Raw genomic sequence first — 26,981 nt, 5'->3', positions numbered from 1 at the left:
AGAAAGAAATTAATTGGCCAACTGATATATATAGAAAAAATTAGCCGGGCATGGTGGCGCATGCCTGTAGTCCCAGCTACCCGGGAGGCTGAGGCAGAAGGATCACTGGAGCCCAAGAGTTTGAGGTTGCTGTGAGCTAGGCTGACGCCACGGCACTCACTCTAGCCTGGGCAACAAAGCGAGACTCTGCCTCAAAAAAAAAAAAAAAAAAGAAGGCTACTAAGTGACTAACATGAGCATAGCATATACAACATGGATACACTGGACAAAAGGATCATTCATGTCCCAGGTGGGATGGAGCAGGATGGTGAGAGATTTTATCATACTGCAATTTAAAACTTATGATTATTTCTGGAATTTCCCATTTAATAATTTTGGATCTCAGTTGACCTAGCCTAACTGAGACCACAGAAAGCCAAGCCTCAGATAAGGGGCTCCTAATGGTGAATAAAAAAAAATTTTTTTTCTTTTTTGAGACAGTCTTGCTCTGTTGCCTAGGCTAGAGTGCCGTGGCATCAGCCTAGCTCACAGCAACCTCAAACTCCTCAAGCGATCCTCCTGCCTCAGCTTCCCAAGTAGCTCAGACTATAGGCATCCACCACCACACCAGGCTAATTTTTCTATTTTCAGTAGAGACAGGGAGTTCTTGGCTCAGGCTGGTCTCGAACTCCTAAATTCAAGTGATCCTCCTGCCTTGGCCTCCCAGAGTGCTGGGATTACAAGCGTCAGCCACCACGCCCAGCCAAAAAAATTAAAATTAAATTTCCAACACTAGGTTATTAATAGTGATCTTTTAAAACATTTGTTAATCTCAAAGATTTAATGAGTGTTTTAAGTCACTTCTTAAAAATCTGGAATTACAGATTTATATGTACTCAAAAGAAACACTGTAATGTGTTTTCCTGAGTTCTGTAAGCTATTCTGGCAAAGTCTCAAACTTAAGGAGGGGCTTGTGGGAACCTCTCATTTACAGCTGGTGGGTCAGAAGTACAGGTGGCCCAGGACTTGTGACTGGCTTCTGAAGTGGGGGCAATCTTGCAGGACTAAGGCCCTTTAACTTGTGAGATGTGATGTTAATTCAAGGTAGATAATGTCAGAATTGAATGGAATTATTGGACATCCAGTTGGTGTCCAGAGAATTGGTGTTAGAAAAACAAATCAAAAAAGATATAGAACATTTCTATTATTGCAGAAAATTCTACTGGACAACACTATGAGAACAGAGGGAAAAATCTAGTTTAGATTTGAATACTAGGAAGAAGTCTTCGGCACAGTAGTGGCTAAAGAATTCTGAGAAACTAACTCAAATTGGAGTTTACTTTCCTGAATCAAAGATGTTAGGATCTAATCAGATCAGAGTTATTTTCCAACTCAGTCCTTTCAGGATGAGACTTAATCTTCCTCCTTTACAGGCAGAGAAGCTAAGATACACTGTAAGGAAGTCAACTGTTCAAGTTATCCAATAAACCAACAAAAGATCCCAGGATTGGAACTCCCAGAGTTTCCACCTAATTATTTGGCTCCCTGAGTTCTCCCTCTGAGACTTGTTTCAGCACAGCTGTCAGACTGACAGATTCACTTGTAACCTGTCAGCCCCAATCAGAGGCACCACCTGATAGGGTATGGACACAAATGAGATGAAGACTGACTGCTGAAAGGTCACAGCCCTCTAATCCCCACATAGTCCCCAAAATGTCACATAAATGTCCAAGCAAAAACAAGACTCTCAGGCACTGGCAAGAACACTATCAAGAAAATCTGTCCTCAGACAAAAAGAAGCATACACCCCATGGGAGCAGGGGGATGAGTTCCACCTCATTAAATCTGAGACAATATAAAATAAGAAACTTAATTCCAGGCTGCTGACTGCCAGCTTGAAAACTACTGGTAAGCCATTTCTAATGCAAAGATGCAATTTGCAGCATAGTAGTCTTCAAGGTTGGAGGCACGGTTTGGGGTTTTTTTTGTTTTTTTTGTTTTTTTTTTTTTTGAGACAGAGTCTTGCTCTGTGGCCTGGGTGAGAGTGCTGAGGCATTGGTCTAACTCACAGCAACCTTAAACTACCAGACTGAAGTGATCCTCCAGCCTCAGCCTCCTGAGTAGCTGGGACTAGAGGCACGCACCACCCCACCCTGCTAATTTTTTCTATTTTTAGTACAGACAAGTCTCACTCTTACTCAGGCTGGTCTTAAACTCCTGGCCCTCAAGCAATCCTCCTGCATCAGTCTCCAAAGTGCTGGTATTATGGGTGTGAGCCACTGTACCTTTTTTTTTTTTTTTAATGTTAACATCTTTAATAAATCTTTAACTTTTTTTAATATGAGAAGTTAGCAGGTTGAGTCTTTGGATCCACCAGAAGTGTAATATAGTAGAAAGCCCCCTGGGCTAAGATTCAGAAGCCTCGGATTCTAGTCCCAGCTGTGCTGTTACCTAGGTAAATCACTCTGGGCAGGCCACCAGTGTGTGGAACCTGTCTTTTCTACATAACACAATTATTTTGAGAAATAAATAAGGTTATAGACATAAAAAGGATTCTCCAAAAATGCTCAACAGACCTATATTGACAAAGAAAACTTTAAATACTATATATAATATATATTTGTATTGTTTACAATACTATTTCCATTCCATGTGCCTTATACTAGAAAACTTACAGTGTCAGCCTCAAAGAGAAGTAGCTTGTCCTCCCCAAAATCCTATGCTCACAGAGGTCAAGTGACTTGCCTAGGATCACCAGTGAAGCCTAGGGAGAAGCTCGTTCCAGAAATGAACCCAATTAGCTATACCCTAGCCCTCCTGTAAGTCTTAACGCCATTTTTCTGATAAGACCTGCCAGCTAAAAATGAACCATCATTACTTGTCTATATTCATACCTAGACAGAAAAAACAAACAAAAAATTACTGTCTGAAAATTATACAGCCTATAATTAGGATATGGTGAGGGTGATAGCAGAGAGTTGAAATGGAAGGGCTAAATTTCAAGTTATAGGGTCCCACCTTGCTTCCGACAGCCAGGGATTTTGATAAATGCTCCATAGTCTGTCACCATAGCAACCTATAAAGACAAAAAAAAAATCAACATCACACAAATGAGAATCTTTCTTCCATAGAACTTAACCTAATCTCCCTGAATTACTACTTGGTACCGACTGCCTCTGTCTAATACAAAAGCTGCCTAAAAATGAGGCTCTGTCAAATATTCTTTCTGTTCTTTTGAAATTTAGACTGACAGATATGTGTGTACACATTAATAACACTGGTGAGATTTGGAATGTTGTCACTTGGTATGATGGTACCAAGGAATGTCCAAATGTCACAACTATTGAAATCACCAAAGCAAATTCATGAACAAAAGTAACAGCAGAAAACCAGCAGAAAACTAAGTATTGGTATCACCAAAGGAGTTTCATGAACAAAAGGAACAAACAGCAGAAAACCAGGTAATAAAGTTCCACTTTATATTGGCTGGGACTGAGGCCTCTAATCCCAATACAGAAAACATTGATAATTTGGGATTGATCATGTAGAACATCCCTTATTCCTAAGCTTCAAATCAAACCAGACCATACAGCATACTATATTTCACTCCAAATCTTAGTCTTGGGTTTTATCAAGACAATTATATAAAAAGTCAATATACACAGGCCGGGCGCTGTGGCTCACGCCTGTAATCCTAGCTCTTGGGAGGCCGAGGCGGGCGGATTGCTCAAGGTCAGGAGTTCAAAACCAGCCTGAGCAAGAGCGAGACCCCGTCTCTACTATAAATAGAAAGAAATTAATTGGCCAACTGATATATATATATAAAAAATTAGCCGGGCATGGTGGCGCATGCCTGTAGTCCCAGCTACCCGGGAGGCTGAGGCAGAAGGATCACTCGAGCCCAGGAGTTTGAGGTTGCTGTGAGCTAGGCTGACGCCACGGCACTCACTCTAGCCTGGGCAACAAAGTGAGACTCTGTCTCAAAAAAAAAAAAAAAAAAAAAAAGTCAATATACAGACATCTGATAGAACCTCAAAAGATGTAATCAGAGAGAAAAAGAGTTGTCCCCAAGTCTTTTACAGAATTGGCCTAAGACAGAAAAATTAGAGGCTTGATGAATCTAGTACAGCCTAGCAGCAAAGCCAGGTATAGCACACATATTGGGTCTATGTAACAGGCAACTAATAAATGTTAGGGGAGAAAGGTCCAGAGCCCTTGTCAGATAAATCATCACCTCAGGCTCTACTTTTCTCCCTTCTGCCCACCCCACCCCCTATCTGCAGATTGGGGGTAATGTCACTATAGATTGAATTTATCACTAAATTTATTATTATTTGTAAAATATTTGATACACTCTTACACATATATATAGACATTATTCTTTTCAGTGCCTTTAATTAGGTGCTTCATCTTGGGCAATCACTGTTGTAGCTTTACCACAACTAAAACAGGAGAACTGAGTAAGACAATTCCTGCTGCACTGCTATTCACTAATATATACTGAATACTCACTATATGCGAAACTATACAAAATGCTTTGCATAATCCTCATGTCACTGTATGAAGTTGGTATTATTATTCCCATTCAACACATGACAAAATAATGCATGAAGAGATTAAATAACTTATTCAAAGTCCAAAGCTAGTAAGTAGCACATCTGGGATTTGAACCCAGAGTGTCTTAACTACACTAGAGCTGCTCATGGGTTCTCTTTAATTATAAAACTCTAATGGCCAAAAGCAACGTGATATCTGATATCCTATCTGTTCCTGGCAACAATCCTAGAAAGTATATCAGGTAGGTCCCTATGTTGCAGATGAGGGAGAATAGTATAGATATAGCAGGGCACAGTAGCCCCAACTACTCAGGAAGTTGAAGCAGGAGAATCACTTGAGCCCAGGAGTTCCAATCCAGCTTTGGTAACACAGCAAGATCCTATCCCTAAGAAAACTTAAAAAAGAAAAAAAATTTTTTTTTTCAAAAAGAGAATAGCATAGTAAGTGTTGAAAGAGCACAAGCTTTAGAGTGAAAGATGTGTCTTCTTATCTCAGCTATGTTATGTCCTACCTGTGGGATCTTGAACACAACTTGCCTTTCAAGGCCTAAGTTCTCATTTGTTCTCACTGTGCTGCTGCAGATAACAAATAATGTATATAAAGTGTCTAGCACTGGCATCTGGCACATACTGTACATTCAATAAGGTACAGCTTTTTAATAATTTGCAGTCCAAGATAACGAAGTACAAAAGGATTAGTGACTGGTAAGAAGGCACAGAACTAACTCAGACAGAACCTGGGTCCCTTGACTCCTACTCCAGTGCCTCCTACTTCACCAAATATTATCATCACTTGCTTCAATATTAGGATGGAAATAGAGAAAAACTTTTATTTTCCTGATTTTTTAATGGGGATATTGGAACAGAGCACTTGAACTAACTCTCCAAGACATAGCATGAAGAATACATTACAACCCAAAAGTTCTATACTCCTGTTTCACACTGATGAACATGCTATAGTGGGGGAGAGTCCCAAAGAAACAGTACAATCACATAGATACTTAAAATCAAGGCAAGATGGAACCAAAGGAAAGACTTTAGAGATTAGTTGATGCAATCCTGTCATTTTTGAAATGAGGAAAATGAAAATTAGAGACACAAAGTGTCTACTCAAGTTCACAAAGCAGTTTGTTTTGTGTAAAAGAGGGTCACATAAAAGATAAGTGTTTCTATTTTTAATTAAATCAAAACAAATTCCATCTTTCTGGACCAACTGAAGGCCCTCTGTTTGGCTTTTGTACCAGGGTTCTAGAAGGAGGGCTGAAAATTCTCATGTTGTGTAACAACATTATTAAAGAGCATAATTATCTAACAAACTTAAAAGTAGCATCTGGCAGTTGGAGTTCAAATCACCTTGCTGCTGTGATTAAGACAATCTCACTTTTCAATCCCAAAGCTCCAGTGTCACGTTATAGTCTTTATAGGTAATATAACAGACCTTAATTTGGCCTCTCCCAAAAGGAAAGGTTAATGTGCTCCAGAATTGATGCACTCAACTGTTCAGTTAGGAAAAGGCATTCTTTCCAATTCCAGCACCAGGTGTTTCCATCACTGTGTCTCCTAGGGTGCAGTCAGAGTTGAAATTAACAGGATGGCACCTGCCATAGATGATCCCACAATCTGCCTGGTGTCCAAAGAACAATTAGTCAAACAGCTCAGGGAAAAAAATTCAGTAATTATCTCAACTGAATTTAGGGCTTGGGTAAAATGAATTTCCCATCTTCATATTAGAGGTGGCACTGGCCTTGAAACTCATTATCCCCATAATGTAAATGAGGAATTTGAGGCTCAGAGATATAAGTTACTCATGCAAAGTCACAAAGTTAGAAAGTAGCACAAGGTATAGCACAGACATTTTTTTGACTTGTAGTCCAATGTTATTTCCACCTTGCCAACACCAATCTCCCTTCAGCATTTCTTTGGCAATGGCAAGCCTGAGCCAAGTCCTAACTCCCATTTCTATGTTTGTACCTCCTATCGTGTTTAATGGACTCTGGCACCCACATGCCTCTCAGAGGATAAGGGAAGGATGCATATTGGCTTCTTAGCTATGTAATCACTCAGCTCCGAATCCCTACTGAGCCCACTAACTGCTAGGATATGGGCTGCACCACTAGTTTCTTCAAGGACAACCAGTCCTATGAGGCCTGGGGTCAATTTTATTCTAATATTTACTAAGCACCTACCATGTGCAAGATACCGTATCAGGTACTGTGAAATAACTTTGTAATTTATTAATCATTGGGTGATTACTAAACTTCTGAGAAGAGTTTCCTTATCCATTAAATGGGGATAATAATTTCTTTGGATAGATTCAATAACATAAAATGTATGGAAGTACCAACAGACGTTAAGCTAAAAAATTTTTTGAATTTTAATGTAACTTGTCTTCTTTGTAAATATTAGGCACTCATTAAATGTTCATTGGATGAATATCCTGAAAATATTTTCTTCTTTCCAATTTATCATAAAATTTCTCTTTTTCTAATTCCAAGTCACTTCTAAACCATCCTTTTGCAAAATGTGCTCTTGAAATAGTGAGTTAGAACTATAAAGTTTTCTCTGAACATTCCCACAGACCATCATTTCTTGATAGTAATATATAAAACCTACACTAATTCAAGCTCCATCTCCTTAGAAAAACCTGTAGGTCAGGAGCTACTTTACTAGAAATCTGAGTCAGTCTGTGGAAGACAGAGCACTCTTCCTCTTTCTTTTGTGCAGCACCTGACAAATGAGTGCTTCATGATCAGAAAAATAATTTTTTTTTTGAGACAGAGTCTCACTTTGTTGCCCAGGCTAGAGTGAGTGCCATGGTGTCAGCCTAGTTCACAGAAACCTCAAACTCCTGGGCTCAAGCAATCCTACTGCCTCAGCCTCCTGAGTAGCTGGGACTACAGGCATGCACCACCATGCTCGGCTGATTTTTTCTATATATATATTAGTTGGCCAATTAATTTCTTTCTATTTATAGTAGAGACGGGGTCTCGCTCTTGCTCAGGCTGGTTTTGAACTCCTGACCTTGAGCAATCCGCCCACCTCAGCCTTTTCACCTCTAGTGTTACCACTTCCTTTTTCTGGTACCTTACTAACCTTTGGGGATAACATGAGCCATAAAGAAAAAGGACAGGCCGGGCACGGTGGCTCACACCTAATCCTAGCATTCTGGGAGGCCGAGGCGGGCAGATCATTTGAACTCAGGAATTTGAGACCAGCCTGAGCAAGAAGAGCGAGGCCCCGTCTCTAGTATAAAATAGAAAGAAATTAATTGGCCAACTAATATATATAGAAAAAATTAGCCTGGCATGGTAGCGCATGCCTGTAGTTCCAGCTACTCGGGAGGCTGAGGCAGGAGGATTGCTTGAGCCCAGGAGTTTGAGGTAGCTGTGCGCTTGCTGACGCCATGGCACTCACTCTAGCCTGAGCAACAAAGCGAGACTCTGTCTCAAAAAAAAAAAAAAGAAAAAGGACAGAGCCTCTGAAGAGCAGAGCTGTTTGCTATTTGTTGAAATGTTATTATTCTTTGTATTTTGGCTATTATATTACAAGTTGGGATCAACTTAACAGAAGCCAAAAACTACAATTATCTATAACCAACTTACAGTCACAAAGTCTACCCTCAAAGACCTCACATTATTAGGAGGTAAAACTTTTGTCAAACATAAAGCAAGTATGAATGCCAAATATGAATGATACTGTTAAAATACTATAGGTACTCATAAGACACTGAATATAATTTTTAGCTTTACTTTCACTTCATGAGTAGGGAGAAAATGTTAATGAATTCCTATGTCTCAGGCATTGTAATCTTGTGGAAGTAATTATTATTTCCATTTAATGAGAAAACAGAATCAAAGAGATTAAGTGACAGTCCCAAAGAACATACAGTAAGTAAAGAAGCTGGGACAGAATACAGATTCTGTCTGGTTCCAAACCCTTTGCTCTCTAAATAAATACAATGCCTTTTCCTTCAAAGGTTGATCATTCAGTCATCAAAAATGTATCAAGCATCTACCATTTTCTACCTACCCACCTAAGATTGAGATATACAATATTAGGCTGGAGGTAGGAGTTCACACCTGTAATCCTAGCATTTTGGGAGGCCAGCCTGAGCAACGTAGTAAGACCCCCTCTCTACAAAAAATAAAAAAAATTAGCAGGGTATGGTGGCACACTCTTATAGTCTTAGCTACTCAGGAGGCTGAGGCAGGAAGATCACTTGAGCCCAGGAATTTGAGGTTGCTGTGAACTATAATGGTGCCACCACACACTAGCTTAGCAAAACAGCAAGGCTCTGTCTCAAAAAAAAAAAAACAAAAAACATATACAACAAAATAGACAAAGTTCTACTCTCATACAGCTTTGCATCTTATGAAAAACACAGACATTAAGCAAGTACACAATTCAATACAGGATGAACCCATTTATTTACGATGGATAAAAAATCTCTGAGTAGACGTTAGGGCTGAGACCTAAAGTGGGAAAGTGGATAGAAGGAACAGTGACTTAATCCATTCTTGCTGCTATAACAAAATACCATAGACTAGATATCATAGACAGAGCACTCTTCCTCTTTCCCCATAGACTACATAATTTATAATAACAGAAGTTTATTTCCCACAGTTCTGGAGGCTGGGCAGTTCAAGATCAAAGCACCAGAAGATTGGTGTCTGATAAGGGTTCATTCTCTGCTTCCAAAATGGCACCTCATTGCTATGTCTTCACATGGCAGAAGAAATAGAGGAGCCAGGCAACTCTCTGAAGCCTCTTTTATAAGGGCATCCCATTCATAAGCACAGAGCCCTTGTAATTTAATCACATCCTCAAAGGCCCCACCTCTTAATCCCCCAATGTAATGATATTAAGAGGCGGGTCCTTTAGGAGATGATTAGGCCATGAAGGCTCTGCCCTCATGAATGAATTAGTGCCTTATAAAAAGGGTTTATGTTTGCTCCTTCTGTCCCTTCTGTCATGTGAGGACATAGCAGTTGTTCCCTCTGTAAGACGGAGCAGTAAGGCTCCATCTTGGAAGCAGAGAGCAGCCCTTACCAGACACCTAATCTGGCAGTGCCATGATCTTGGACTTCTCAGCCTTGTAGAACTGTGAGAAATAAATTTCTGTTCTTTATAAATTACCAGTCTCAGGTATTTTGTTATAGCAGCACAAACAGACTAACTAAACTAACACAAACAGCATGTACAAAAGTCCAGAAGAGAAAGTAAGAGCTTACAAGATTCAGAGCTATAAGGAGGCCAGTGTGGCTGGACTATGAGTGGGGTAGAACAAAACAACATTATCAAGCAGAGGCCAAGTCATGGAAGGGCCATGAAAATGAGTTTGTATTCAATTATGAGAGGCCTCTGAAGAGCTGTGAGAAAGCAGTATGTCCAATCTGGGGTTTTAGAGTTTTTTTATGTGCCATAAAATGATTCTGAACCAATCTGTTTTTAAAATGTTATTCTGGCTTTAATGTGAAGAACAGATTAGAGAAGGGTTATAATAGAAGTAGAGATCTCAGTAAGGGCCAGGCAAGAGATGGAGAGCTTGAACTAATGGGTGCCAAGGGGATAAAGAAATACATAGGCTGGAGATAGAATTAGGATTTGTGGATAAACTGAAGGGGAAGGGAAAATCAAGATGAGATCAAGAAGAGAAATCAAGGATGATACTCAGCTGTCTAGCATGAATTCCTGAACAGATAATGGTTCTATTTGGCTGGGCACGTGGCTCACGCCTGTAATCCTAGCACTCTGGGAGGGCGAGGCAGGAGGGTTGTTTGAGCTCAGGAGTTCGAGACCAGCCTGAGCAAGACTGAGATCTCATCTCTACTATAAATAGAAATTAGCCAAACAACTAAAAATAGAAAAAATTAGCCAGACACAGTGGCACTGCTTGGGAGGCTGAGGCAGAAGGATTGCTTGAGCCCAGGAGTTTGAGGTTGCTGTGAGCTAGCCTGACACCATGGCACTCTAGCCCAGGCAACAGAGTGAGACTCTGTCTCCAAAAAAAAAAAAAAAGAAAGAAAAAGAAATGGTTCTATTTGCTGAGATGGAGAAGAATAGAATTGCTGGGTGTCTTTGACCATTTGAGTTTCTATAACAGAATACCAGAGACTAGATAATTTATAAAGAAAAGAAAATTTATTCGGCTCATGGTTCTGGAGACTGGGAAGTCCAAGACTGAAGTGCCAGCATATGGCAAGAGCCTTTTTGCTGCATCATCCCATGACAGAAAGCAAGAGGGCAAGAGGAGAGCAAGAGATAAAACTTACAACCTCGAGCCCTTTTATAATTAGCATTAATCCATTCATGAGGGTAGCTAAACACCTCCCTTTAGGCCCCACCGCCCAACAATACTGCATTGGGAATTAAGTTTCCAACATGTGCTTTTTAAAGTAAACATTGAAACCACAGCGGTGAGAAAATGAACAACTCACTTTAGAACATAAACTAGAGATGCCATGAAGTATCCAAACGAAGATGTGAAATATGCAGTTAGATGTTTGGAGCTTAGCAGAGCTGTAAGTGGTAGCCAGATGCTCCACTAGCCCTTCCCATTTAATCTATAATGCTCAACAGAGTCTCAAGTGGACAGGGGCATCAAATCCAGCTGCTTGGCCAGGCGCAGTGGCTCACGCCTATAATCCTAGCACTCTGGGAGGCCAAGGCGGGCGGATTGCTCGAGGTCAGGAGTTCAAAACCAGTCTGAGCAAGAGCGAGACCCCGTCTCTACTATAAATAGAAAGAAATTAATTGGCCAACTAATATATATAGAAAAAAATTAGCCGGGCATGGTGGCGCATGCCTGTAGTCCCAGCTACTCGGGAGGCTGAGGCAGAAGGATCGCTTGAGCCCAGGAGATTGAGGTTGCTGTGAGCTAGGCTGACACCACAGCACTCACTCTAGCCTGGGCAACAAAGTGAGACTCTGTCTCAAAAAAAAAAAAAAAAAAAAAAATCCAGTTGCTTTTCACTCTCAATCTATCATTAACATAAATGGCTTTCAAAGCACAAAAGAACATACCTCTCCTTGGAAAATAGTGTAGAGAGCAGGCAAGTTTTCCATGGTCTCAGGCCTTCCTGAATTCATCCTTAATGTTCTATGGCTCCTCCATTTCTCTTCTGCTAAAACTAATTCAAGAGTCCTATCAAAAAGAAATTAGACAACAATGAGAGAGATATCTGCATTAAAGAAAAAATGAATGTGTAGACAGTCCACAGCCAATCTTTAAGGAATAACAGCATTAGATTTAACACCATGTACTTTTATCCAAATTTCTTTTGTCTGTTCTAATTGTGGGGAGTTTTAGAAACCTTGATCTTACTTCTTTACAATTTGTTACTTATTCAAGGCTATCAAACCACTGGTTTTATTGTTTGGTTTTTTTATTGCTATTTTTTATTTTATTGTTTTGCCATGGGAAGAATTTTGGGGGAGTTGGGGGAGGAGTGTGTATAAATGAATCTTAAAAAAATGGAATAATAGTAATAAGGGCTAACATTTATCATGCACTTACTATGTCCAGGCACTATGCTAAGCACTGGACATGCTGTGTCTCATTTAATTCTCAAAACTCTCAAGATGTAGTTTCTGTTATTATTATATAGAAGAGAGACCAGAAGTCAAATTACTAAGCCTATGTCAAAAAGCCAGCAAATGGTAGTAAAATCCTGGCTGTCTCCAGAGTCCATGCTCTTAACCACTACACTAGGCAGTAGTAATAAATCCAAAGTGACTTCAAAAGACACAGAGGAGGCCAGGCACGGTGGCTCACACCTGTAATCCTAGCACTCTGGGAGGCCAAGGTGGGAGGAAAGCTTGAGCTCAGGAGTTGGAGATAAGCCCCAGCAGAAGCAAGACCCCATCTCTACTAAAAATAGAAAAATTAGTGGGGTATCATGGCACACTGCCTGTAGTCCCAGCTACTTGGAAGGCTGAGGCAAGAGGATCACTTAAGCTCAGGAGTTTGAGGTTGCTGTGAGTTACTCTGATGGCACAGCACTCTACTCAGGGCAACCGAGTGAGACTCTGTCTCAAAAAAAAAAAGACAGAGGAGAGCTTGTTTTTTTCCCCTATAAAATTAAAACACATATTTTTTTTTTTTTTAATTTTTTTTTTTTATTTTTATTTTTTAGTCACACAAGCCTTCCAGAGATAAAACACATATTTTTAAAGTCCAGGTAATACATTAATAATGAAGAAACTAAAATCATCCACAATTCAATTTGGTTTATATTCTTTCAGATTTTTTAATACATATAAGTGTTTTTTTAAGGGAATCATGAAATCATTAATCATTATTTTCTTAATATATTATGATCAAACCATACACACACACTTTTTTAATGCCTACATAATAATCCATTGTTGGATGTACAAAATTCATTTAACCATTTATGAATTATGTTAAAATGCAGATTGCAGTTCAGTTACCTGAGGTGGTACCCAAGATTGTACATTTTCAACCAGCTGCCAGGTAATGCTGATGCTGCCTAAGAAGCAAAACTTAGAGCTTTGAAGTTGTAAGGGTCCTGACAGACACCCTTGCTCAGCCTCCTGCTTGTAAACAGAGAGGAAGCTAGCAATCCAGTGGCTATTAACCACATCCCTTTACTCTGATGGTAAATCACTGCTAGATAAAGATAAACCTAAGGGTACTATTCTTAGTTCTCTTTTTCCTCCCAATTACACTTGGCACCAATAAGACCTGAAACTACTTTTCTAAGGTTTTCATAGGCGAATATTTTCTTCTCTCCTGAACCCCCACTGCTCCCTCTTACTTTCAGATGATGATTTTGTGTCCTACTGTTCGCAAGTCTTCCTGATTTACGATGACCATCCATTAAGTGGACAGCCTCGCTTGAAACAGAAATGAAAGAAAATCCTGTCAGACTTCCAAACTCTTGTTCTAGTATCATCCTATGACCCCAGGAACATTTCTTTCTTCAAGTTCCATAAGAAAATCTTGTATCCTTATGATAAACTAGCCCTTTTCTGCTTAGGTCAGCTAGAAGTGTCTTTTTATTACTTTATTAAAAGTACATAGAGAGAATAGAGGCAGATTTGTCAGTTCTTGAGAAATGGCTCATACAAATCCTGCTTCTGCCACTCCCCAGCTATGCAGTCTCATCTCTAGCCCTTCCCTTTCTCTGCCCAGCATCCCTCACCTCCCATGCTAGAACAGGAGTTATTAATCTGAGGTCAATGGTTCTATCAAGAGACCTTTATTATTCCTCCAATACCTGGAACCTTAGTGAGGTACAGAATCCAGAGGCACCAGCAGCTAGGGCATATGAATTGGGCTCAAACATCTCAGTCTATTATCTGTTCCTCTCCACACTAAGGTCATGAAAAGAGCAATAAAAGCAGAAATGAACTTATTTGTTCCTTTCAGACTTCTGCTGTGAAAAGCATATAAAAAGCTATGTTTAAAGCTCCCCCGTTTACTCCTCTAGTATAACAGTAACCTGAGAAGCCCTATGCAATTATTCAAGAATGAAACTGGCATGCAGTTTTGATACAAAACCTAAAATATAACAGTATAGTAGTCCCACTTATCCACAGTTTCACTTTCCAGGGGTTCAGTTATCCACAGTCCACTGTGGTCCAAATATATTAAATGCAAAATGCCAGGCCAAGCACAATGGCTCATGCCTGAAATCCCAGCAGTTCAGGAGGGTAAGGTGGGAGAAGCACTTAAGGCCAGGAGTTCAAGATCAGCCTGAGCAACATAGACCCCTCTCTACCAAAAATTTAAAAATTAGCCAGGTATGGTGGTACATACCTGTACTCCCAGCTACTCAAGAGGCTAAGGTAGAAGGACTGCATGATCCCAGGAGTTGGAGGTTGTGGTGAGCTATGATTCTGCCACTGCACTCTAGCCTGGGCAACAGAGCAAGAATATGTCCTCAAAAAAAAAAAAAGAGTCGGGGTCCAGTGGCTCATGCCTGTAATCCTAGCACTCTGGGAGGCCAAGGCAGGATGATCACTTGAGCTCAGGAATTTGAGACCAGCCTTAGGAAGAGTGAGACCCCATCTCTACTAAAAATAGAAAGAAATTAGCCAGACAACTAAAAATATACAGAAAAAATTAGCCAGCCATGGTGGCAAATGCCTGTAATACTAGCTACTCGGGAGGCTGAGGCAAAAGAATTGCTTGAGCCCAAGAGTTTGAGGTTGCTGTGAGCTAGGCTGATGCCATGGCACTCTAGCCCGGGCAACAGAGCAAGACTCTGTCTCAAAAAAAAAAAAAAAAAAAAAAAAAAAAATTCCAGAAATAAATAATTCTTAAATTAAAAAATACACATTGTTCTGAGCAGCATAATGAAATTTCGCACCATCTCACCTTGGCCTACCTAGGAACATGAATCATTCCCTTATCCAGCATATCCATGCTGTATATGCTACCCGCCCATTAGTCACTTAGTAGCCCTCTCGGTTATCAGATTGACTGTCATAGTATTGGAGTGCTTGTTTTCAAGTAACCCTTATTTTACTAAATAATAACCCCAAAGCCCAATAGTCATGCTGGCCATTCAGATATGTCAAAGAGAAGCTATAAACTGCTTCCTTTAAGTGAAAAGGTAAAAGTTCTCAACTTGAAAAATAAAATTGTATGCTGGGCTTGCTAAGATCTACTGCCAAAACAAATCTACTATGTGTGAAATTATGAAGGAAAAAGAAATTCATGCTAGTTTTACTGTTGTGCCTCAAACTGCAGATGTTACAGCCTCACTACATGATAAATGCTTAGTTAAGATGGATGGCTGGGGGTGGTGGCGCACGCCTGTAATCCTAGCACTCTGGGAGGCCGAGGCGGGAGGATCGCTCAAGGTCAGGAGTTCCAAACCAACCTGAGCAAGAGAGAGACCCCATCTCTACTAGAAACAGAAAGAAATTAATTGGCCAACCAAAAATATATAGAAAAAATTAGCTGGGCATGGTGGCACATGCCTGTAGTCCCAGTTACTTGGGAGGCTGAGGCAGGGTTGCTTGAGCCCAGGAGTTTGAGGTTGCTGTGAGCTAGGCTGATGCCACAGCATTCTAGCCTGTGGGCAACAGAGTGAGACTCTGTCTGAAAAAAAAAAAAAAAAAAATGGAAAAAGCATTAAATTTGTGGGTGGAGATATGAACACAAACATATTTATACTGACAGCAATCGGGTTCAGTCCCATCCAGTTTCAGGGATCCACTGAGGTCTTAGAACATATCTCCCCCAAACAATAGACTATTATAACAAGTTTTACATATCAGGAAAGTAGATGGTTGCCATTTTAAAACATGGTATTTAAATCTTTTTTCAAATTATGTTCTGTAGAAACCTAGGATTCTATGGTGGTTATCAGAGGCTCCTCAGTTAATTCAAGTTTATTTTTTAAATGTCAACTCTGAAATATCTAGGTCACCCTAGGGTTCAAGAAAACCAAAGAGGCTGGCTCCTAGGCTGGCTAATGAAACAAGAGCCTCCATACCAAAACTGGAGGGAGCAGAACCCCTAAAGAAACTACAGTTGAGGGAAGTCCCACTCAGAGCAGTTGGGCAGGTAGTATCTTCTCCACAGTAATTAGGCAGAGGTCGATTAGTGCTGATTCCCACTGACCCTCCCAGCCTTGGGGTAGGCCATAGTGGCAAAAGGAGAGAGATGGGTGGGAATTACCAGACAGGTGCCTACTATAACATGTATTATGCCTTGATCCAGTTTACATATTAAGCTTCTGTGTAAGATTTCATTTGGGGAAAAAAAGGAGTTCTGCTACATTCAAAAAGTTTATAAAACATTGAGATAAATATAGTCCAGTCGGATAGCACCACATTCGTAGACTTAAAAGAACAAGAAAATTGACGAGGATTGAGGTATACCATTTGGAGTTGCCTTACAATTGTCCTGAAAGCAGAATACAAGGGCTTCATTTCACTTGAATGTTTTAAACAATTGTTTTGTATAGGGAAGCAATAAGGGGCCAGTTACTAGCCATTCTCTTCCCAAAATGAGGGGCAGAGCAAGGAAAGTGGGGGTGGAAGTGGGAGGCACAGCAGGGCAAATGGTGGGCCAGAGTGAAGTCAGAGCCTACTCTGGGGTAAGGAGGGAATCTGCAAAGAGTGTGAGGAAGAGTAGGGTGATAAAGGCATCCACACACTGGAGCAGTCCCGCCAAAATGGGGACTCAAGAATGGAGAGGTGGGGCCTGAGGATTAGAAAAGTAATACAATAATAATTTTATGATTATTGTGGTTATGTATGAGAATGTCCATGTTTGTAGAAAAACAAGAAGTATCAGGTCAACAGTTTAACTCAAATAATTCAGAAAAAAAAGTTATTTATACTTCCATAATTTTGTGACTATTTCAAAGTTTTTTAAAAAGTGTTGGCCAGGCATAGTGGCTCAGTCCTGTAAGCCCAGCACTCTGGAAGGCCAAGGCTGGAGGACTGTTTGAGCTCACGAGTTTGAGACCGGCCTAAGCAAGAGTAAGACCATGTCTCTACAAAAAATAGAAAAATTAGGCAGGCATGGTGATGCGTGTCTATTGTCCCAGCTACTCAGGAGGCTGGGGCAGGAAAATCCCTTGAGCCCAGGAGTTTGAGGTTGCAGTGAGCTGCAATGATGCCACTGCACTCTAGCCAGGGAAATAGAGGAAGACTCTATCTCACACACACACACACACACACACACACACACACAAAGCATGCATGCAATTGGGGGAAAAAACTCCACACAACCTGTCCTCCCATCCCCAAGCAATGAGAAGTTTAAAGAACAATATTAAATTGGCACGATACTTTATAGCCTTTGGAACTTCATTTAATGTGTCACCTTACCAACCTGGTCAAGATTTTTATTGTTATTAAGTTTATTTGGATAATTGGCTAAATCTCTAAGGGAGTTAAGGGAATTTTTATTTATATTTCATCTGTGTCACAACTGAAAGTAAGCTAATTAAAAATACTAGGATTATGAACAGACACAGAATAATGACTCCAGAGCCTACATTCTTTTTTTTTTTGGAGTCACAGTCTCACTCTGTTCCCCAGGCTATAGTGCTGTGGCATCAACCTAGCTCACAGCAACCTCAAACCCCTGGGCTCAAGTGATCCTACTGCCTCAGCCTCCCAAGTAGCTGGGCCTACAGGCATGTGCCACCATGCCCAGCTAATTTTTTCTATATATTTTTAGTTGGCCAATTAATTTCTTTCTATTTTTAGTAGAGATGGGGTCTCACTCTTGCTCAGGCTGGTTTCAAACTCCTGATCTTGAGCAATCCTCCCGCCTAGGCCTCCCAGAGTGCTAGGATTATGGGCATGAGCCACTGAACTGGCTCAGAGCTTACATTTTTTTTTTTTTTTGAGACAGAGTCTCACTAGGCTAGAGTGAGTGCCGTAGCATCAGCCTAGCTCACAGCAACCTCAATCTTCTGGGCTCAAGCGATCCTACTGCCTCAGCCTCCCAAATAGCTGGGACTACAGGCATGTGCCACCATGTTCGGCTAATTTTTTCTATATATTTTTAGTTGGTTAATTAATTTCTTTCTATTTTGGGTAGAGATGGGGTCTCGCTCAGGCTGGTTTCGAACTTCTGACCTTGAGCAAACCGCCCGCCTCGGCCTCCCAAAGTGCTAGGATTTCAGGCGTGAGCCACTGCACCTGGCCTGTATATATATTTTTAGTTGGTCAATTAATTTCTTTCTATTTTTAGTAGAGACAGGGTCTTGCTCAGGCTGGTTTCAAACTCCTGACCTCGAGCAATCCGCCCACCTTGGCCTCCCAGAGTGCTAGGATTACCCCATTACTCTTAATTCACTGAAACTGAGGCTAAGAGAAGCCAAGTGGTTTGACAAAGGCTGCTCACAGTTAGCAACAATGGTACTAGACCCCAGGACCAGTACTTACTCTACTACTCCACACTACTCTTTCCGTCAATTATCCCTAAGGTCTTTTCAAAGTCCCATAATACTAACTGCTAATATTTGAGTGCTTCATATTTGCCATGTATTAATCTAAGAGCTTTACTTGTCTTAACTAATTTGTCTTCTTGATCACCCCATAAGATGGACCTTATTAATGCCATTTTAAAAATGAAGACACTACTCTGACAGTGGATTTAAAAAAAGAGAGAGAAAAATAAAAATGAATGTGGGCACGGTGGCTCAGGCCTATAATCCTAGCACTCTGGGAGGCTGAGGCGGGAGGATCACTTGAGGTCAGGAGTTCGAAACCAGCCTAAGCAAGAACAAGACTCCATCTCTACTAAAAATAGAAAGAAATTAATTGGACAACTAAAACTATATAGAAAAAATTTGCCATGCATGGTGGCACATGCCTGTAGTCCCAGCTAATCAGGAGACTGAGGCAGGAGGATCACTTGAGCCCAGGAGTTTGAGGTTGCTGTGAGCTAGGCTGACACCATGGCACTCTAGCCCAGGCAACAGAGCAAGGCTTTTTCTCAAAACAAAAAAACAAAACAACAAAAAAAACCCCTATTCTACAAAGTAGGTTATCCTGTTTTACAAGAATGAAATAACTTGTCCAAAACCACATAGCTACAAAAAGACAAAGACTTAGACCATTCCAAGGGACACACACACTTGCCACTAAACCACTCTTTTCAATATAGTCCCTATCCTCAAAGACTTCTTGGTCTGGTAGGGATAATGATGACCAATTACACTACAGTGTCAAGCCAGAAAGCTTAAGAGATGACAACTAAGTAGGTTCTTTTAGGATAAACGGAAGTCTTCTAATAGAATACAGTTCTTTGATCTCATTAGAACCCTGATCTATTGGCCTCTATTTTTCTTCCACTCTATCAGCCCTCCTCTTTTTCTTCACTTTTCTAATTCAGTTTAGATTCCATAATCCATCATTCCAATAATACCCTAAAATTCCCTTTAACTCTGTCTTTAGAGCTTACCTCTCTGGCAATACCTCTAGCCTGGTGGGGGACAGTTGCAGACAACAGAACCCACTATAGTTAGGTTATGCAGAAAGGGATTTATTGCCAGGTATTATGTGGTTTCCAAAATTATTGGAAGCACTATAGTAACAGACTTTGGCAGAACATCCAGGAACAACTCCTAACCCACAAAATAACACTGCCTTTGCCATAATCCAAGAAAGTTATGACTTCCACCTCTCACCAAACCAGGAAGCTGTTGACTAGAAAAACTAAACACCATAATATTTGCCAGCAAAACTGGATTTCTCATACCCTCCTTCTTTCCACGTTTAACTCAGTTCCAAATTCAGTTCTCCTCTAAAGTATAAGGGAGTGTAAAAAATGGTTCTTAGCTTCCCAGATTCTTCAGTAAGAGAGGACACATTAGAGGGTATAGAGTGTGTTTGAAGCTACAAAGCCAAAGCCACAGTCGTTCCTATACCTAGACGGATATGTATCGTATTTCCCCCAAAATAAAACGGGGTCTTATATTTATTTTTCCTCAAGAGGACACCCTAGGGCTTATTTTCAGGGGATGTGTTATTTTTTTTTAAGTACGGTACAATAACCTACATTTATTCAAATATAGTTAAGCCGCCTTCTTCTGGAACATCATTATAACTCTCCAAATCCCGAATTCCATCCTGAATTTCTTGTGACTGTAATTAGAACCATTGGCCCCAATCTCTCATGTGGAGCAATAGAGCACTCATTAAATGAGTAGCTCTTATCCATGTAACCTGTTCGGAGTGCATTGGTAACAACACTGTCAGTGATTTTATCCCATGAATTCTTCACCAAAATCACAACCTCTTGCAGGCTAGGCTTCACAAAGTTTCCATGCTGATTTCTTGTCATTCTATTTTCAATGTAGTTGTTAATTTCCATGAGCAAATGGTCTTTGAATAGCTTGTTTATTGCAATATCAGGAGTCTGCAAATAGGCAGTCATTCCTGCAGGAATCATTATTTGATCTTGTTGGGAAAATATGATTAAGAAATTAATGAGATGTGGCTCATAAGATCATTATTTTATTATATAACCCTATATTACTATATTAAAGACAAAAACAAAGGTTTACAGGGTTTTGCCCTAAAAAAATATGTAAACTCAACAGTTCACTTATTTAGAGGCTGCTATCATGGGAGAGCTCTCAAATCTCCAATAGAGATGGTTTCCAAAAAGGCTTCCCGATATCTCAAAATCTATAAGCTTGCCTGTGTCTTAAAAGACATGACAAGGTAAATATGGCCCACAGGATGGGAGCCAGAGACAATAAGTGCACTTTGCCCAAAGATGCGCCCCGATAGTTATAAACAACCTATTTATTAAAGATAGGTTTCCTGTTCTCTCCTGTCTGTCTACCTTTAAGTCCACCATAACTAATCAAAAAATATAAAGTCACTATACCTCTTTTGTTATACATTTGTTAATTGACAACTACCTCATAAAACTTAAAATTTAGCCCCTAAAAGACTTTATACCTGTTTGTTCACCTAGATAGATTAAATGCCCCTTAAAAAGACTTTTGACCCCAACCCATTACCTATATCCCCTAACTACTGCATTCCCTGATATGCAAATATGTTATCCTGACAACTGGTAATTGATATCTATAATTATAAAAACCTATATAAATCTAACCATATAGCTGGCATTTATAAAGATATACCAATCTCCTAAATACCTTGCTATGTTATATCTAATCTTTTTATATATAAAACAATAAACTATACCTTAGTCTCTATATATTCTTTTATTCTCTCTGTTTCCTATCAATTTCCTTATCCTCTATAGCGACCCCTATCTTAAAAGACTTGTCTCCATTTTAAAAAAAAACAGCTGATCTCCTCACGGGCCTGCCTCCACTACTCTCCCTTCACATGACCTATTCTTCTCTCTGCAAGGAAGTTCTTCATGTCTTTAGCACGGCGAGCACTGGCTGAATCCCAGACTAGCAGACCTCTTTGGCCACCTTGCAAAACAAGTGGCAGCATTAAATCAAACCACTTCCTTATAACTGCTTGTGTGCACCAGGCTTTTTTGGTTTCAAGAACATAAATGTTGGAAACACGTTCAATCTTATCTTTCTTACCCTCAGTGATGATAAGAGGTGTGACTTTCTTTCCATCCAGACAACTGCCAAAATACAGGTAATGAGTGAGCTTTCATGACCAGTGGAGGGAACAGATTGAGGAGGCACCGCTCTGTTCAATTGTTTGGGCTCCTTGACCCATAAACACTGCAGTTTCATCCATAGCAATCATGTTGCAAAGTTGGTATTTAGAAAAGTCAATGCCATCAACAAAGGACTTGAATGCAAGTGCTCACTTAATAACTTCAGCATTTTCCAACAGTGTTGTCGATTTTCTTAGAGACAGTTCATATGGCTGAAGGAAGCCATCCAGCCAGTGTTGTGATGCTTTGAAACCTTCTGGGGATATTTCTAATTGTGGTGCCATTGCAAGGGCAAATCTTTGAATATCAGCCTTGCGCACAACCAAAGCATTTGCTCTCCTGTCAGCAATCCATTCACCAATCACGTCTTCCAGCTCGGGAAAGAAAGGTTGACGACCTGAACCACACTTGCACTTCTTAGCATTTCCTCTATCCACACGTAGACTGAAGTTATCATATTCTGCCCACCATTTTCAGACCATTCGGATATCCAACTTCTCTTTGTAGAAAGCCGTAAGATTCTTGCCCTTGGAGTCCTCCACAATTTCTTTCTTGTACTCAACAGAATAGCTCTTTCTTTTTGCACTCATCTTACCTGGGAGTACAGATACTCAGGAAAAGCAGATATAGGCCAGCAAAGCTGATGTTTAAGGGCTGACTTATTTATCAGAGATCCGGTGAGCACTGGGTCCAATCTGCACAGTGGAGCAGAAATGATCTCTCTGGGTGCAGTAGGAGACCACTTGCTGAAGCTTTCCCCCTATCCCCTGGTGTTTGTGGGGAGTGAGAGAGGCCCACAGTGCTCAGTAAAATGGCAGCCACAGCTTTCCTTCTTCTCCCTGGGGACACACAATACCTAAGGCAGAGCATCCCACTCCTCACTTCACTGAGGAGACTTTCCCCTCAAAGCCTCAGCTTGCAGCACACACAGGATGACTGGGACCTGACAGGGGGAGCCGACCTTGTTGGTGGGGCTGCCCGCACCTTTCCAGTCACCTCTGGGATAGTAGCTGTCACGATGGGGCAGATGAGAAGGGCTGCTGTTCTTCTTTACCGCTCTGTGACGAAATGCATGGGTGGTGCAGATACACTGTGTAGCCACGCCCATCACTAGGGGGTAGGGCTTACATTGCTCAAAAGCTTAGAAATCCTGCTAGGGCTTATTTTATGGGTAGGTCTCATTTTCAGGGAAACATGGTACTAAAGTGTCTAATGTGCTGGAAAAAATTTTTGATCCTCAAATGGGCCCTTAACTCTGTCCAGCAGTACTACATTTCTCTAGTAAACTCATTCTCTCACATTCCCCAATGACTTTCACATCTGCAGTATTCTCAACTCTCACTTCATGATCTCACTTTACAGAGAAAATAGAAGTCATGGGAAAGGAACTCATCTTACCAATATTAAACATACAAACAACCTTTATCTATAGCCTTCTTCACTTCTGTTTAATGGAGAAATTGTCCATCTTCCTCAGGCTGATCCCTCTATCTGTACTTTGAATCCCATCCATTCCTATGTTCTCAGATATTTTATACTATTGATGACCCAGTTTCTCATATATTCAACTTCTCCATTGCTCTCTCAAGTGGATCCTAGACAACCCCTCATCCCCATCAGCTACCACATCCTCTCTTCCTCTTTACAATATATCTATGAAAAATACTGTCTAGGTTCACTGCCTCCATTTTCTTGCCTGAATCCTTGCCTCATATCTGGCTTTTGGACCAATCACACCAACAAAATAAAACTCTTGCTAAGGTTACCATGAGCTCCATAATAATAAAGTGAACAGAGAATTTTCAATCCTCAAGTTATTTAAATTCCAGGAGTTTCTATCACAGACTACTCTTTTGCTTCTGAGACATTCCTCCAGTCCTATTCCCTAGCTCTTCTGTTTCTCCTGTAGGTTCATCCACTTGTTCTTTCCCATTAAATGTTAGAACTACTCAAGGTTCTAATTTAGGTGACCTTACCCACACCTATGGCTTAATTATGTGCAAATTGTCCCCAAATTTATATTTCCAACACAAATCTCTCTTCTGAGCATCAAAACTGTATTTCAAGCTGCTTCTTGTATGCCACAAATGACCCCACACACATACCCCCCCCCAAAAAAAACCCCAAACCACAAGGATAAGCCAATATATAAGCTAGAAACCTAGGAGTTATCTTTGATTTCTCTCTCTTCACTCCTTGAATCTAATCCATCACCAAGTCCTCTCCATTTTACTTCCTGTATATCCCTAGAATCTGTCCAATTATCTGTTGTTCCACCAATATCTCAGTCTTTGTTGATATCTCTGACTAGGATTACTGTACATCCTCCTAAGTGGTCTATCTGCATCCACTAGGGCTCCCCCTCCCCAATCTGTTCAGGAGGGATCAAGACGTCTCCTCTATCATACCCAAAGGGCAGGGGGGCCTCAGTGGTGTCCCATCAGTTTTAAAGCAACAGCTACAAATTCCTGTCAGGTCTGACCTCTATTGCATCCAGCTTCATCTTGTACCATACTCCCCCTCATTCTCTTTGTAGCAGCCACACTGGCTCTTTGTGACATTTTAGTCATTTTCCTCCCAAGTGCAGAGTCTCTGAACATGCTGTTCTCTATGGAATACTCTGCCTTTACCTCTTCACCTAATTAATTAGAATCCTTCCTTCAGATATCAGCTCAGGCATCTTTTTCTCAGAAAAACCTTCCTGCTTATTTCAAGCACTCATAGCATCAGGTATTTCTCCTAGGGGGCTCTTCCATTTATTAGTGACATCATAGTTTAACACGTTTTCCCCAACAGACTCAAACCCGGGACCATGTTTGTTCACAATCTATCCCCAACCTTCTGCGCAATAAATATTAGTTGGACGATTGAGGAAAAGGTCTGGCTCATGTGTATGAGTCTCACATTTCTCAACAAGACTGTGCTCTGGAGAAGGAATCGGACATTTCCTTCATCACAGTCTCTCTCAGCGGTACAGACTAGGTCCTTATAAAAGACTGCAGAATCAGTGACACAAACAAGGCGGCCTCCTCAGCCAATCGGGGCACTGGTAGGGGCTGGGAGACAGGCCTTCTCCCTGGGAAAGCCTGGCACAGGGCTGGATACATCAAACGCTTGTTGAAGGAGAGAGCCGCCAAGGGCCCCAGGCAGCCGCAGGGGCTGAGTCCTGCCGCCAGAGACCCCAAAGATGTGCTCCTGCCTGGAAAGGGAACCCAGGCTACTACACACCCGATCTGGGGACACGAAGCCCGTTTCCCGCCCCTTGCTATCAGCACATTCAGCTGAGAAGAGAAGGCTCAGACTGCACAACCAAGACGTCGACTCCAGATTCATGCAGCCAACCACCCCCTCTCTTCCTCACACTTACGCGGCGTCAGCTTCAGGTCTCCCAGCCGCAGCATCGTGCGATAAAGCCAAACCCAGTCAGCGCGATTCCACCCACAAGACCCAGCGCGCCTAGGAGGGACGCCAGCTCCGTCCACCAATCCTGGAATCGCACTCTCGTGACGTTAGCGCGATAAGACCAATAACAAGAGACTATCCAGAGGGCGGTGCAGAGGGAAATATTGAAAGTCGATTGGTCTCTCCAAGCCGGAAGTTATGGAGGAAGAGCTTAGTCGGAACCAATTGCGTGGCGCCTGAGGGTGTCGGCGCGGTCCGCGGGGGCGCTGAAGAGAGCGGTTACCGCCATGATAGAACAGCAGAAGCGTAAAGGTCCGGAGTTGCCGCTGGTCCCAGTTAAGCGGCAGCGGCATGAGTTGCTATTGGGAGCGGCGGGGTCGGGCCCGGGAGCGGGGCAGCAGCAGGCGACGCCGGGAGCTCTGCTGCAAGCGGTAAGTGAAGAAGCTGGCGGCGTTGGGCCCTCAGCTCATCTTCCTCTCCCCTCAGAGCGCTTATCAGATAGATGATCCGGCACTGGCCCATTCCCGCATTGCCTGGGCGGAACGAGAATACTTACCTGGGTTGAAAGCAGATAAACACTGTAAAAGCGCCCGATATCCTGCGGATGCTCTGTACAGGTTTCCTATATGGCACCGGTTTTCAGCCTCTCGACTGCCCTTATAGGTAGCGCTAAAATTCGAGTTAAGAACCTTGGGCTCAAAACCGAGACCAGGCTCACGCATCCTAAATCTTCCAGGGATCCAGCATAGAATAAACATTTAGAAAAGTTTGTAGAGTAAATGAATGAATGAGAGGAGGAGGAAGGGAAATTAATGATGTTGGCTCGCCTTCGGACTTGGACAAGTTGCTTTTCCCTTTATTTCTCTGCACTAGTATCATTAATAACTGAATAATAGCTAACGTTCATTGACCCTTGTACTAAGTGCTTTTATATGAAATCTCCATTAATCTTGTAAGTTAGTAACTGTTAACTAGCCCATTTTGCAGATGGGAAAACAAACCCTTCTCAACTCCTCAACCAGTCTTTCAACAAATCCTGCTGGCACCCGTCAAAATATATCCAGAATTTCTATCACTACCTCATGGTCTAAACGATTATTATCTCATCTGGCATTATTGCAATAGGGTGCTAACTGGTCTTCCATTTTCTGCTCTTGTATTGAAGTCTGTTATCAATCCAGCAGCCAGAGGAATCCTTCTAAACATGAGATCACATAACCCTCTGTTGAAACTTTCCAATGGCTTTCCACTTAGAGTAAAAACCAAAATTCTCATAATCTTTTGGCCCTCATTCCCTTTATCTCTCTGATAGAAAAATTTTCCATTGCTCACCTGGCTCCGGTCACTGTTTTCTGTGCTCCTGCCTCAAGGCCTTTGCATTTGCTGTTCCCTCAGCTGGAATCTTCTTCAAAATGTCCACATGGTTTATGCACTCAGTTCCTTCAAATCTTTACCCACATATCACTTTTTCAATGAGAGCTTTCATGACCACTCTATTTCAAATTGCAATACCCCATATTCCTACTTCATTTTTTTCCATAGCATATACCACCATTCATATATTTTGCGTGTTTTCTGTCTCCCTCCCTGTTTCCCACTGAAATACAAGCTCCATTGTTTATTTTCTTCAGTGCTGTTTCCCTAGTGCCTAGAACAATACCTGATATATAACATTTTTCTGAATAAATGAATTAGCTGGAAACTACTGAAGAGATTTGGATATTATGGTTAATATACTTGTTCTTCCTATTTGACAAGTAAGAATATAAGCCCAGGCTTAGGTGAATTGCCCGAGTCTAACCTAAGTGTCCAAGATCATAATCAAAACCACTTTGACCAATAGTCTGTACCATGCAGAATTGTTGGGAAGGTCAATTCAGTCATTCAGTAAATGAGCCAGAGACTGGGATGACAGTGTTGAATGATGTAGGCAGGGT

The 26,981-nt window shown here is 41.2% G+C and overlaps 2 protein-coding genes across 4 annotated transcripts in view; one reads left to right on the top strand and one right to left on the bottom strand.

The window, feature by feature from the left end:
- The window catches only part of ZCCHC17 (zinc finger CCHC-type containing 17), a 58,131-nt gene extending 33,012 nt beyond the window's left edge, over positions 1 to 25,119 (bottom strand). Inside the window, exons 1-3 of one of the 3 annotated variants that reach the window (XM_012765472.3) lie at positions 25,010 to 25,119; positions 11,559 to 11,679; positions 2,998 to 3,055 (exon numbers count right to left, since the gene is read on the bottom strand). In XM_012765472.3, coding sequence (XP_012620926.1) covers positions 2,998 to 3,055; positions 11,559 to 11,624 — 124 coding nt within the window. In that variant the 5' untranslated portion in view covers positions 11,625 to 11,679; positions 25,010 to 25,119. Of the gene's footprint in view, positions 1 to 2,997; positions 3,056 to 11,558; positions 11,680 to 24,870; positions 24,890 to 25,009 lie in introns of those variants that run through there. The other 2 variants (XM_075995971.1, XM_012765474.3) reach the window with 2 other exon arrangements.
- Positions 25,120 to 25,235: 116 nt separating this feature from the next.
- Positions 25,236 to 26,981, top strand: part of SNRNP40 (small nuclear ribonucleoprotein U5 subunit 40) — a 28,007-nt gene continuing 26,261 nt past the window's right edge. Inside the window, exon 1 of the mRNA XM_075995970.1 lies at positions 25,236 to 25,475. Coding sequence (XP_075852085.1) covers positions 25,332 to 25,475 — 144 coding nt within the window. The 5' untranslated portion in view covers positions 25,236 to 25,331. The remainder of the gene's footprint in view (positions 25,476 to 26,981) is intronic.

This window comes from Microcebus murinus, chromosome 2, assembly GCF_040939455.1.
Source record: "Microcebus murinus isolate Inina chromosome 2, M.murinus_Inina_mat1.0, whole genome shotgun sequence".
Lineage (NCBI taxonomy): Eukaryota > Metazoa > Chordata > Mammalia > Primates > Cheirogaleidae > Microcebus > Microcebus murinus.
The sequence above is the reverse complement of the archived record's forward strand: the minus strand, read 5'-3'. Positions and strand labels throughout refer to the sequence as shown.